At 39.8% G+C, this 12,939-nt stretch overlaps 1 protein-coding gene across 2 annotated transcripts in view; it reads left to right on the plus strand.

Annotated features, from left to right (window-relative positions):
- UGT1A3 (UDP glucuronosyltransferase 1 family, polypeptide A3) overlaps window positions 1-12,939 on the plus strand; it is an 89,168-nt gene that overhangs the window by 19,091 nt on the left and 57,138 nt on the right. Inside the window, exon 1 of one of the 2 annotated variants that reach the window (XM_009238251.3) lies at window positions 2,496-3,471. The exons of the other annotated variant lie outside the window; for it this stretch is intronic. Coding sequence (XP_009236526.1) covers window positions 2,611-3,471 — 861 coding nt within the window. The 5' untranslated portion in view covers window positions 2,496-2,610. Of the gene's footprint in view, window positions 1-2,495; window positions 3,472-12,939 lie in introns of those variants that run through there. 2 annotated transcript variants of the gene reach the window in all.

Here is a 12,939-nt window from a genome sequence, read left to right on the forward strand (position 1 = left end):
GTTTCCAGACCTTCCTATTCCCAACATGAAATTACCTTCATGCACATCTTTGGGTCTCTCCTCTATTCAAAATGCCAGCTATCCTCCATTTACTTTTTGGGAAATCTGCTCTCACCAACAGAGATTTGTTTTATCTTAGGATCTACTTCTTTCATGCCACTGGAATGTGTCCCAAGCCTGCGTCATTCAGCCTGCAGGAATCCCTGAGAAAAAAAATTGGCCTTTGACTGGACACTCAGGTGATACCTGAGGACACCTTGACTCCCACAGCACCAACCAGGGCAGGCCTGGGTCTCCAGTGGAGCTACTCTTTAGGGATCGTCATTATGATGAACAGACATGCCAGATTCCTCTGGCTAGTATCCAGTGCAGACACAAACACACACACACACCTACACACACACCAGTCTTAGTACAGTCAAAACTCACAGGAGAAAGAAAAATGTTTTCTCATAACTTCTTAATTTGCAGGAAGGTGTTAGGAATTCAAGGGTTGGTATGGATAGTGATGTTAGTTTCTTTTCTTCACCTCCTTCCTCCAACTCATGTTGTGTAGGGACTTCTGGGACTAAGAACAGGACTCACAGATGAGCCACAGGATTTTCAGAGCAAGGCTCTGCTTGGAAGGGCTCAGACCAATGTCCACAGTAGAGTGGAGGTCTAGTATGAACAATGTGAAGTTTGTAGCATCTTCTGATCCTGCTACTCCTACATGCTTGCTTAAGCCATTCTTCCTCTAGATGAACTGTTCTTTGAAGGAAACCTGCCTAATGTCTGCCTGCTCAAGAAGGTGGACCTGAGCTCTGTTCCCTTTGCAACCTTCCTGGAGTCTTATTGCTATCTAGATGAACTCAAAGCAAGATGCTGCCACCCCCATGACTTTGATCATTGTAAGCTGGCAATCCTCTTGGGAGGCTGCTCCTAGCTTGGACTGAGCTGAGTCTTCGCATGCCTTGAACAATGAATTTGCATCCTGGTTATGTTCCCCGTGGGGGCCAGCCCTGACCTTGGAGTGGCCCCTCTAATCATGCTGCTCAGGCTTCTTGTCCCTTCCTGGGCCCCAGAACACCTCCAGTGCCAAACTTGTGGGTGAGAACAAGACCTCGCGTGCCAGCCAGGTGTGCGTGACTAGCTCTGGGCAAGTCTGTTCTAGTAATTCAAGGTACCACCTCTCACTGGGACAGCCTAGTTTCTACACAGGTCTTGCTCTGGGACTGCCCTCAGCAGTGTGATTAGCAGGCAGGGCCAGTGTGACCCTCCCTTTCTGGGCCTCAGTTGAGAAACCTGAAGCACAGGGGAGGAGTCACTCCCTTGGCAGATGGGTGGCTGGGCGGGAAGCAGATACCAGGCTTTCTGACTCCTGCTCTAGGATTCTCACCACGTACTGGCTAGACTTACACTTCTCAAATCTTAATTTCCTAAAGGCAAGTAACAGTTTGAATGTTGTTATATTGTGATGTATAATAAGAAATATATATGTTTGTCTTTGTTTCCTGGCCAGAGCTCCTGAAACCATAAGTGGTGGGAGCTATAAACGTGAACAAAGAATCTTTTGTTATTCAAAACAGATCCCTTTCGATCACACCTAAGTTTATGTAAAGGAGAGGTAAAGTCTCTAAGGATGAGGGCTAGTTGCCAGGGAACAAAACCCTTTCGATTAGAGGGAGGAAAGGAGACAGAGATTGAAGATTGATTTGATCACCAATGGGCAACAATCTAATCAATCATGCCTACTATGTACGGAAGCCTACATAAAAACTCAAAAGAGCAGGGTTCAGAGAGCTTTCAGGTTGCTGAAGGTGTGGAGGGTGAGGCACCCAGAGATGGCAGGTGGGGCTCCATGGCCCTACCCCCATATCTTGTTCTTTGTACTTTTTCCTCTGGCTATTCATTCTTGTTGTTTGCAATATCCTTTGTAATAAACCAAACCTAGTAAATAAACTGTTTTCTTCAGTTCTATGAGCCATTCTAGCAAATGATTGACTCCAAGAAAGAGGGTGTGTGAACCTCTGATTTTTGCCAAGTCAAACAGAAGTTGTGGGTAACCTGGGGACCTACTACTTGCAATTGGTGTCTGAAGTGGGGGCAGTCTTGTAGGACTGAGCCCTTAACCTGTGGGGTCCGTACTAACTCAGAATTCAATTCAGAATGGAATTGAATTGTAGGATACCCAGTTGGTGTTAGAGAATAGGTCCGTGTGAAAGAAAAATTCCCACACATCATGGACATAACAGACAACGTCAATGATGGGGAATCCAGCAAGTTTGGGATAGAGAATTGGCAGGGGGTCCTCAGGGGTCTCTCCAAGTCATCCTCAAAGTGTCGCTATAACTTTTCAGAGAGGGAGAAGCAGACTTGTGGAGCTGAAGAGAAACACCTAGAAGCTCAGGTGAAAGCTGACACGGCCATAGTTGGTTCATATTAACTGTGTGCTTAAAATGGTTAAATATTAATTTGGGTTCTTACATATTAAAGGGCAAAATTCAGAGCAAGGGAGAGGTAGACAGGATCTGTGAAAAGCAGTGGTTAGTTTAGGGAGAATAGCTAGGAGCCCTGTGATTTGGAGCGTGAAAACTCTTTATTACCATTGTTACTTTAACTCTTTCCAGGATGGCCTGCCTCCTTCGTGCATTTCAGAGAATTTCTGCAGGGGTTTTCTTCTTAGCACTTTGGGGCATGGTTGTAGGTGACAAGCTGCTGGTGGTCCCTCAGGATGGAAGCCACTGGCTTAGTATGAAGGATATAGTTGAGGTTCTCAGTGACCGGGGGCATGACATTGTAGTGGTGGTGCCTGAAGTTAATTTGCTTTTGAAAGAATCCAAATACTACACAAGAAAAATCTATCCAGTGCCGTATGACCAAGAAGAGCTGAAGAACCGTTACCAATCATTTGGAAACAATCACTTTGCTGAGCGATCATTCCTGACTGCTCCTCAGACAGAGTACAGGAATAACATGATCGTTATTAGCCTGTACTTCATCAACTGCCAGAGCCTCCTGCAGGACAGGGACACCCTGAACTTCTTCAAGGAGAGCAAGTTCGATGCTCTTTTCACAGACCCAGCCTTACCCTGTGGGGTGATCCTGGCTGAGTATTTGGGCCTACCCTCCGTGTACCTCTTCAGGGGTTTTCCGTGTTCCCTCGAGCATACATTCAGCAGAAGCCCAGACCCTGTGTCCTACATTCCCAGGTGCTACACAAAGTTTTCAGACCACATGACTTTTTCCCAACGAGTGGCCAACTTCCTTGTTAATTTGTTGGAGCCATATCTATTTTATTGTCTGTTTTCAAAGTATGAAGAACTTGCATCAGCTGTCCTCAAGAGAGATGTGGATATAATCACCTTATATCAGAAGGTCTCTATTTGGCTGTTAAGATATGACTTTGTACTTGAGTATCCTAGGCCAGTCATGCCCAACATGGTCTTCATTGGAGGTACCAACTGTAAGAAGAGGAAAGACTTGTCTCAGGTTGGTGGGTTTATTTCTTTTGGACTGCCTTGTTTCTTCCAGGCTCTGTCCTCCCTCACTCATTTGGCTCCTTGAGCCAACTGTCCCTTGGAGGATTTCCTGGAGAAATGGTGGGGGGAAAGCAATACCCGGCTCGGAGCAGCGGGAACACATAGGAGACCTGAGGCTGAAGTGATACAGAGGCATTTGGATGAAGACAGGTTCATGCTTGGCAAGAGTAGGAGATTTGCTTAGTTAGAAAATCTGGGACAGTCACATAATCATTGAATGAGCCTTAGACATGTCCCAGTTCAAACAGAGGTGAAGGCTTGACTAAGGGAAGAGGTCCAGGTTAAAATCCATTTTCCCAACTCTGTCCCATGCTTTGTCTCTGGACCCTGAGCCAGGGACCAGCAAACTACAGCCTGTGAGCCCAATCTGCCCAAAGGCCTGTGTTTTTTTGTTTGTTTGTTTGTTTTTCCTTTTATGTTGAGACGTGTTTTTATATGGCCCAGAGCTAAGAATGGTTTTTGTAGTTTTAAAACAATTTAACAATGAAGAATATGTGCCACAGATGTATTTGGTCTGCAAAGCCTACACATTTACTGCCTGGCCTTTTCAGCAAAAGGGGTATGGCCTCTGACCTAAGACAAGTGTTTACAGATGCCCTCCTGACATGTAGGAAAAGGGCCCAGAGTTACTTTGGAAAATAAAAATCTATGAGTTTTAAATTTTAATTTAAATATTTACAACTTTGAAGGGCTTCAGGCAACTCCCTCTATCTTTTACGCCTTAATTTTCTTTTCCAGTTCCTTTTTTATCAGACAGAAAGCCTCAAACAGGTCCTAAAGACCCTTACCTCTCTTCTTTACACCTGCTGATTTCTCTGCCAATTTGAACAGTTGGCAGTAGCCACTGTGAAAAGGCAAGGGTGAGGGGATGGGGATAACTGAACTGGTTCCAGGGAGTCTGGGGCATGAAATAAAAACTTAGAATCAGGATTCTTTTTATTGGGACATAATATAGTTGTACACATTTGGGGGGTTCATGTGGTATTTTGATACATGTATACAATGTGCGATGATCAAATCAGGGTAATTGAGATATCCATCACCTTGAACATGTATTCCTTCCTTATGTTGGGAACATTTCCATTCTTCATTTCTAGCTATTTTGAACTGCAGAATACATTCTTGTTAACCATAGTCACCTTACTGTGCTATCGCACTTTGGACTTACTCATTCTATCTAACGGTATTTTTGTGCCCATTAACCAACCCTTTTCTTTTCTTTTCTTTTTCTTTTTCTTTTTTTTTTGAGACAGAGTCTCACTCTGTCATCAGGCTGGAGTGCAATAGTGCGATCTCAGCCCACTGCAACCTCCACCTCCTGGGTTCAAGCGATTCTCCTGCCTCAGCCTCCTGAGTAGCTGGGACTATAGGCATGTGCCACCATTCCCAGCTAATTTTTGTATTTTTAGTACAGGTGGGGTTTCACCATGTTGGCCAGGATGGTCTCGATCTCTTGACCTCGTGATCCGTCCACCCCAACCTCCCAAAGTGCTGGGATTACAGGCGTGAGCTACCGCGCCTGGCCTCCTTCTTCTTTTTTTTTTTTTGATCAACATTCTTTATTGGCCCTTTAGATGTTTTTCTCTTTTCTATCAAAGTTTTTGGAGTATTACAAATTTTATTTCTTTTTTCTTTTTCTTTTTTAAATTTTAACCAACCATTTTCACCCCTCCTTCCCTACTTAACCTTTCCACCTTCTGGTAATTACCAGTGAACTCTCTACCTCCATGAGATCCACTATTTTAGCTCCCACATATAAATGAGAACATGTGGTATTTGTCTTTCTGTGCCTAGATTATTTCACTTAACATAATGACTTCCAGTTACATTTATGTCGCTGCACATGACAGGTCTTCATTCTTTTTTATAGCTGAATAATTTTCCATTCTGTACGTGTACTATCTGTGAGTGGAAAACAAAACCAACCAAAAACTCAAGGGGTTTTTCCTGTTTTCTCACTCAACAACAAACAACGCAGAAGACTTCTGTGAACAAATGTGTGGGTTTTTTTTCTCCACACACCAAGCAAGCAGGCAATTCTGCCAGATACCAGCTGGGTGTCCTCTAATTCAGTTCTGACGGTGTCCACTTGAAGATAGCATCAGGTCCCACAGACATGGGGCTCAGTCCCTAATTTACATTTGAAGAATGTAAATTAGTACAGCCACTATGAAGAACAGTATGGAGAGTCTTAAAAACAAAACAAAAAGAACTAGAACTGCCCCAATATATCCCATTGCTGGGTATATATCCAAAAGAAAAAAAAATATATTGAAGAGCTATCTGCACTCCCATGTTTATTATAGCACTATTCACAATAGCCAAAATATGGAATCAACCTAAGCACACATCAATGAATGAATGGATAAAGAAAACATAGGACTGTAATATCGTGAAATATATATTTGGTCTTCAGCCTCATTTCCTTATACAGATCTTTCACTTCCTTCGTTAAATTTATTCCTAGGTATTATATATTCTTTGTAGCTTTTGTAAATGGGGTTAATTTCCTTTTCAGTTTTTTCTCTGTTGGCATTTATAAATGCTACTGATTTTTGTAAGTTGATCTTGTATCCTGCAACTTTACTGAATTTGCTTGTCAGTTCTAACAGCTTTTGGGTGGAATGTTTAAATTTTTCTAAATATATTATGTCATCTGAGAACAAGAATAATTCGACTTCTTCCTTTCCAACTTGGATGCCCTTTATTTCTTTCTCTTGCTTAATTGCTTTGGATAGGACTTCCAGCACTATGAAGAATAACAGTGCTGACAGTCAGCATCTTTGTCTTATTCCAGATTTTAGAGGAACAGTTTTCAGTTTTACCCTTTTCAGTATGATGTTAGCTGTGGGTTTATCATATATGGCTTTTATTGTTTTGAGGTATGTTCCTTCTGTAGCCAGTTTATTGAGAGTGTGTATCATAAAGGGATGTTGAATTTTGTTGAATGTTTTTTCAGCACCTACAACATATGAGTTCTGTCCTAAATTCTGTCAATGTATTAATATCAATATATCAATAAATTCATCAAGATTAATTATCTTTTTAACGTGTTATTGGATTTGGTTTGCTGGTGTTTTGTTGAGATTTTTGCATCTATGTTCGTCAGAGATATGGGCCCGCAGTTTTCTTTTTTTTGTTGTGTCCTTGTCTGGTTTTGGTATCAGGGTAACACTGGTCTCATAGGATGAGTTTGGAAGTATTCTCTCCTCTTCATTTTTCTGTAATAGTTTGAGTGGAATTGGTATTAATTCTTTTAAAAATAGTTGGTAAAATTCAGCAGTGAATCCATCTGGTCCTGGGCTTTTCTTTGATGAGAGACTTTTTATTACTGCTTCAATCTTGTTACTTTTATTGGTTTGTTGAGGTTTTCTATTTCTTCTTCGTTCAATCTTGGTAGGTTGTTTGTGTTTGGAAATGTATCCATTTCCTCTAGGTTTTCTAATTTGTTGGCATATAGTAGTTCACAGTAATCGCTAATGATCCTTTGTATTTCTTCGGGGTCAGTTGCTGTGTTTCCTTTTCATTTCTGATTTTATCTGAGTGTTTTCTCTTTTTCTTAGTCTAGCTCAAGGTTTGCCAATTTTGTTTCTCTTTTTTTTAAACAACTTTTTGTTTCATTGGTCTTTTGCATTGTTTATTTAGTCTCAATTTAATTTATTTTTTCCCTGATCTTTATTATTTCTTTCCTTCTACAAAGTTTGAGTTTGGTTTACTTTTGCTTTTTTAGTTCCTTGAGGTGCATTCTTAGGTTGTTTATTCGAAATCTTTCTGCTTTTTGGATGTAGGCATTTATTGTTAAAAACTTCTCTCTTAGTTCTGGTTTTGCTGTAACCCATAGATTTTGATATATTGTGTTTCCATTTTCATTTGTTTCAAGTAATTCTTAAATTTTCTTTTTAATTTCAAGAAAATCTAATTAAGAAGTTAATAAGCAAAAGTTATGCATTTATTTAATGATTTCATACTATTGATTGAATCAAATCTATTTATTCCTTCTCCTGGAAGTCTAGGGTATTGGAAAAAAGTAAATGAAAGCTATTTATTCTTATTACAAAGAAATATTTGGCATAAGAAGGAAAAAATATCATTTCTGCACATTGGTACCAATCATCTTATTTTTTCAAAAAGTTGTACTCAGTTATATTGAGAAACTGGGCTATAATGAATGTACTTTTTGAGCCCTGTGACCCTGTATCTGATGCTTGACCTTGTTTGTGTCTCAACTGTATTCCCAGCATGTCATCCTAGAGAACATTCTGTATTATGATATGTAATTATCAACATGCATTTTTCATTATTAGGAATTAAATTAAAATGATCAGAATAGAATTTGTTTTGTCCAATAATCAAACCATTTCAACACTATGAAAAAAATGTGTCTTTGGACAGATGGAAATGTTTGGAACCAGATAGAGGTGTCAGTTGCAAAACATGAATGTGCTAAATGCCATGAAATTGTTCACTAAAGTGGTTAATTTTATGTGACTTCATCACAATAAATTATTTAAGAAAAGAAGATATATTACAGATCACAGAAAATGAAGCCCTTATTTATAGCTTAAAAATGCAGTCCTCATTAGGCAAATCACATAATCAGGCAATACAGTAAACAGAACATGAGTGGCCAACAAAACTTTAAGAACATGTTTAATTTGAGAAATAATCCAAGAAATTCAGATTAATAAACAGTGGAGTTCAATTTTGCCTATCAGATTAGTAAGCATGCTTTATAGGTAACTATTGGCCCAACTATAAAACAAATACATTTCTAAAAAAAGTGTGCAAAGCCTTTCGAAAACCATAGCTTGGTGACCATTTTTTATGTAATGCTATGATTCACAAACAAAGAGTATCCTTTCTCATGGTAACCTCTGGGCTCCCAGCCTTGCCTTGTGGAAGAGTAAGGCAGGATCACTTCCCTCTTATTCCCACGTTGGTGTGACTTTGCGACTTTGACCAAAGCCTTACCTGCCGCCTCTGCTCAAGGAGGGACGTGGCCATCTCAGAGGGCCAGCTTGGTTTCTGTCCAAGCTGGCCCTCGGAGAAGCCCTTTGGCCACCCAGGTGGTGATTCCTGCTGTAAGAACATCAGAGGCTGAGCCACCAGGCAGTCCCAGATGTCCTGAAACAACTTATCCCAGCCCTGCCCGGGGCCTTCTCTCTAGCCCTGTGCACCTCATCACCTGCCCCAAAACAGTTCTACTTATGCCAGATTCTCATGGGTGCCTTGCAACCTTTCTGTCTGTCTCTCTGAGCCTCACTTCTTCCCCAGAAGTGTTGCATGAAAAAAAAAAAAAAGGAACTTTTGTTTTTAGGCCCCTTTCCTCTTCCTGTAGGGGCTTGAATCCAGGCCAGATGCTGGGACACTCTTATGCTGTCCTTTTTGCTATTTTGTTGAGTTTCATCCACCCTAGGGCTAACCTCTTTTCTAATTGGTATGGCTAGGTTTCAAATATCTCAATTTTAGAAGAGAATTTAGCTTTGCATTTCACTATTAGAAGGGTCATTGGAGTGTTTTTCTTAGAACAAAGGAGGTCAGAAGTAAATCCTAGTCTCTTCTACTTGTAATACAAAGAACTGTTCAAGCCTTCCGAAGGACAGGGCCATTCACATCATAGAGCCAGGTCATGGCCAGAGCTCTGGCTCTAGGACATCCTCTCTTCCCAGCCTGGTCTATAGAAAGGAATAGAATGCAAGCTCAGGCCTAGAGCCTAGCTAGGCCTGAATACAGGCTGAAACTTTCTCGCTGAGAGGTGATAAAAACATTGAATGTGGTTTTCGTGCAGCATTTTTTACAGAGCATTTTCGAGAAAACTAGACCCCAGTTCCTCAGGACTAGTTCTGTTCCCAAGTTTCCTCCTTTCATGTTCTGGAATCATCTAAATAGTAGTTCTCAAATAGAACTAATTTTTCCCCTAGGACAGATATGTCTGAAGACATTTTTGGTGTTGCAATTGGAGAGGCGAAACAGTCAGTAGGATGTATGTAGAGGCCAGGGATGCTGTTGAAAGTTGTACGATGTGTGAAAAATATCCGTCCCCCAACTCCCAACAAAGAATTACTCTGGCTCAAAATGTCACGAGTGCTGAAATTGAGAAACTCTGATCTAAATCAATTCCAAGTGAATCCAGTGGTGTCCACCCAGCAAGTCCCCCAGCCTGGAGGTGTGGAGGGCAGCAAGGATCCTGTGGCCACCCTCTGAGCTGTTTGTCTCCCTATAGGGGTCTTTACAAGGAATGCTCATTCAGGCGGAAATCTCAGCCTTTGTTGGCTGAGCTGTGGGTTCATTCTAGGCAACTCAGTAGAACAGAAGCCTCAAAATGCCAAGTCATTCTTAATAGGCACTTTTTAAAATACGTGACTTAGGCCAATGTCTACAATGCCTTTAAAATTCTGCCTCTCTTTCAAAACCCTGTGTTTATCTTTATGGCTGATTATCTGGGGCATTTCCAGGCATGTGGAACATTTTGGCAGCAGTGTTTCTGTTAATGGATAATTATCTAAAGAGTAGCTGAATGCTAGAATGATTCAGCTAAAAAAAGTATTCAACATGAGTACATAAAAACCTAGAAACTTGACTGTTTAGTAATTTAGATAACTGTAGGAGAATGAGAATAAGGGGCTATAAAAATATAACTATAACTTTATTATGATGCAATTCACATACATACAATTCACTCTTTTTTTTTTTTGGGGTTCCAGTAAGATTTAATGACTTTAAGTGTTTACGTATTTCTACTTTTCAGCACAAATTTGTGATAATATATAAACTATACTTTGAATGTCTTTTTCTTTTTTTAAATTTTATTATTATTATACTTTAAGTTTTAGGGTACATGTGCACAACGTGCAGGTTTGTTACATATGTATACATGTGCCATGTTGGTGTGCTGCACCCATTAACTTGTCATTTAGCATTAGGTATATCTCCTAATGCTATCCCTCCCCCCTCCCCCCACCCCACAACAGTCCCCGGTGTGTGATGTTCCCCTTCCTGTGTCCATGTGTTCTCATTGTTCAATTCCCACCTATGAGTGAGAATATGCGGTGTTTGGTTTTTTGTCCTTGCGATAGTTTGCTGAGAATGATGGTTTCCAGTTACATCCATGTCCCTACAAAGGACATGAACTCATCATTTTTTATGGCTGCATAGTATTCCATGGTGTATATGTGCCACGTTTTCTTAATCCAGTCTATCATTGTGGGACATTTAGGTTGGTTCCAAGTCTTTGCTATTGTGAATAGTGCCGCAATAAACATACGTGTGCTTGTGTCTTTATAGCAGCATGATTTATAGTCCTTTGGGTATATACCCAGTAATGGGATGGCTGGGTCAAATGGTATTTCTAGTTCTAGATCCTTGAGTAATCGCCACACTGTCTTCCACAATGGTTGAACTAGTTTACAGTCCCATCAACAGTGTAAAAGTTCTTAGAGACCTACAAAGAGACTTAGACTCCCACACAATAATAGTGGGAGACTTTAACACCCCACTGTCAACAGTAGACAGATCAATGAGACAGAAAGTTAACAAGGATACCCAGGAATTGAACTCAGCTCTGCACCAAGCAGACCTAATAGACATCTACAGAACTCTCCACCCTAAATCAACAGAATATACATTCTTTTCAGCACCACACCACACCTACTCCAAAATTGACCACATAGTTGGAAGTAAAGCACTCCTCAGCAAATGTAAAAGAACAGAAATTATAACAAACTGTCTCTCAGACCACAGTGCAATCAAACTAGAACTCAGGATTAAGAAACTCACTCAAAATCACTCAACTACATGGAAACTGAACAACCTGCTCCTGAATGACTACTGGGTAAATAATGAAATGAAGGCAGAAATAAAGATGTTCTTTGAAACGAACGAGAACAAAGACACAACATACCAGAATCTCTGGGACACATTCCAAGCAGTGTGTAGAGGGAAATTTATAGCACTAAATGCCCACAAGAGAAAGCAGGAAAGATCTAAAATTGACACCCTAACATCACAATTAAAAGAACTAGAAAAGCAAGAGCAAACACATTCAAAAGCTAGCAGAAGGCAAGAAATAACTAAGATCAGAGCAGAACTGAAGGAAATAGAGACACAAAAAAATCCTTCAAAAAATAAACAATTCACTCATTTTAATGGTTTTTAGTATAGTCACAGATTTGTATAACTATCACCATAGTCAACCATAGAACATTTTCAGTCACTCCCAAAGATACCTTATATCTATTATCACTCACTCTTCTTTCTCTCCTTCCTCCAGCCCCTGGCAGCCATTAATCAACTTTCTGTCCTTATGGATTTGCCTATTTCTATGGATTCCATTCACAAAACACATGAGTAGCTTTTTCCCTTTAGCATAAAGAGTTTCGTGTATTGATCGTGTACTTCAACATTTCTGAACTTGTTTATTTGTTCTAATAGTTTTTTTTAGTGGATTTCTTAGGATTTTCTACATTCAAGATCATGTTATCTACAAATAGAGATAGCTTTACTTCTTAATTCTAATAAGGATGACATTTATTTCTTTTGCTTATCTAATTGCCCTGGCTTGAACCTCTAGTACTGTGTTGAATAGAAGTGGAAAGAAGAGATTCTTATCTTGTTCCTGACCTTAGGTGGGGAAGCATTCAGTCTTTTAGCACATTAGGGGTTAACTGGAGATTTTTTGAGTAGATGCCCCCCATATTATGAGACTGAGGAAATTTTCATCTATTCCTAGCTTGTTGAGTATTCTTATCATACCTGAGGTGTTTGGTTTTGTCAAATGCTTTTTCTGTGTCTATTGAAATGAACATGGTTTTCTTTTTGGTCCCCTATTCTAGTGATATATGTTAATTGATTTGCAGGTGCTAAACAAACCTTGTATTCCTAGAATAATCCCACTTGATTGTGTTGTATAATCCTTTTACATGTTACTGAATTTGGTTTGACAGCATTTTATTGAGGACTTTTGCATCATATCCGTAAGAGATAGTGGAAGTTTTATTTTCTTGCGAAGACTTGGTCTGTGTTTGCTATCTGAATATTACTGGCCTTGTAGAAGAAACTGGGGAATGTTCTCTTCTTTTCTATTTTTTGGGAACAGTCTGTCAAGAATTGGTATTCATTCTTTACATATTTGATAGAATTCACTAGTGAAGCTGTCTGGGCCTAGGCTTTTCTTGCAGGAGGTTTTAAAATTACTAATTTAATCTTTTTACCTGTTATGACTTTATTTAGATTTTGTATTTCTTCTTGATTCAATTTCAGTAGTTTGTTTCTTTCTAGGAATTTGTCAGTTTTATCTAAGTTATCTAATTGCTTGGCATAAAATGGCCCAGAGTGTTCCCTTATAATACTTTCTGTTTCTGTAAGGTTGGTAGTAATGTTCCCTCTTTCATTTCACATTTTTAGCAATTTGAGTCTTCTC

The sequence above is a fragment of the Pongo abelii genome, chromosome 11 (genome assembly GCF_028885655.2).
Source record: "Pongo abelii isolate AG06213 chromosome 11, NHGRI_mPonAbe1-v2.0_pri, whole genome shotgun sequence".
Taxonomy (NCBI): Eukaryota; Metazoa; Chordata; class Mammalia; order Primates; family Hominidae; genus Pongo; species Pongo abelii.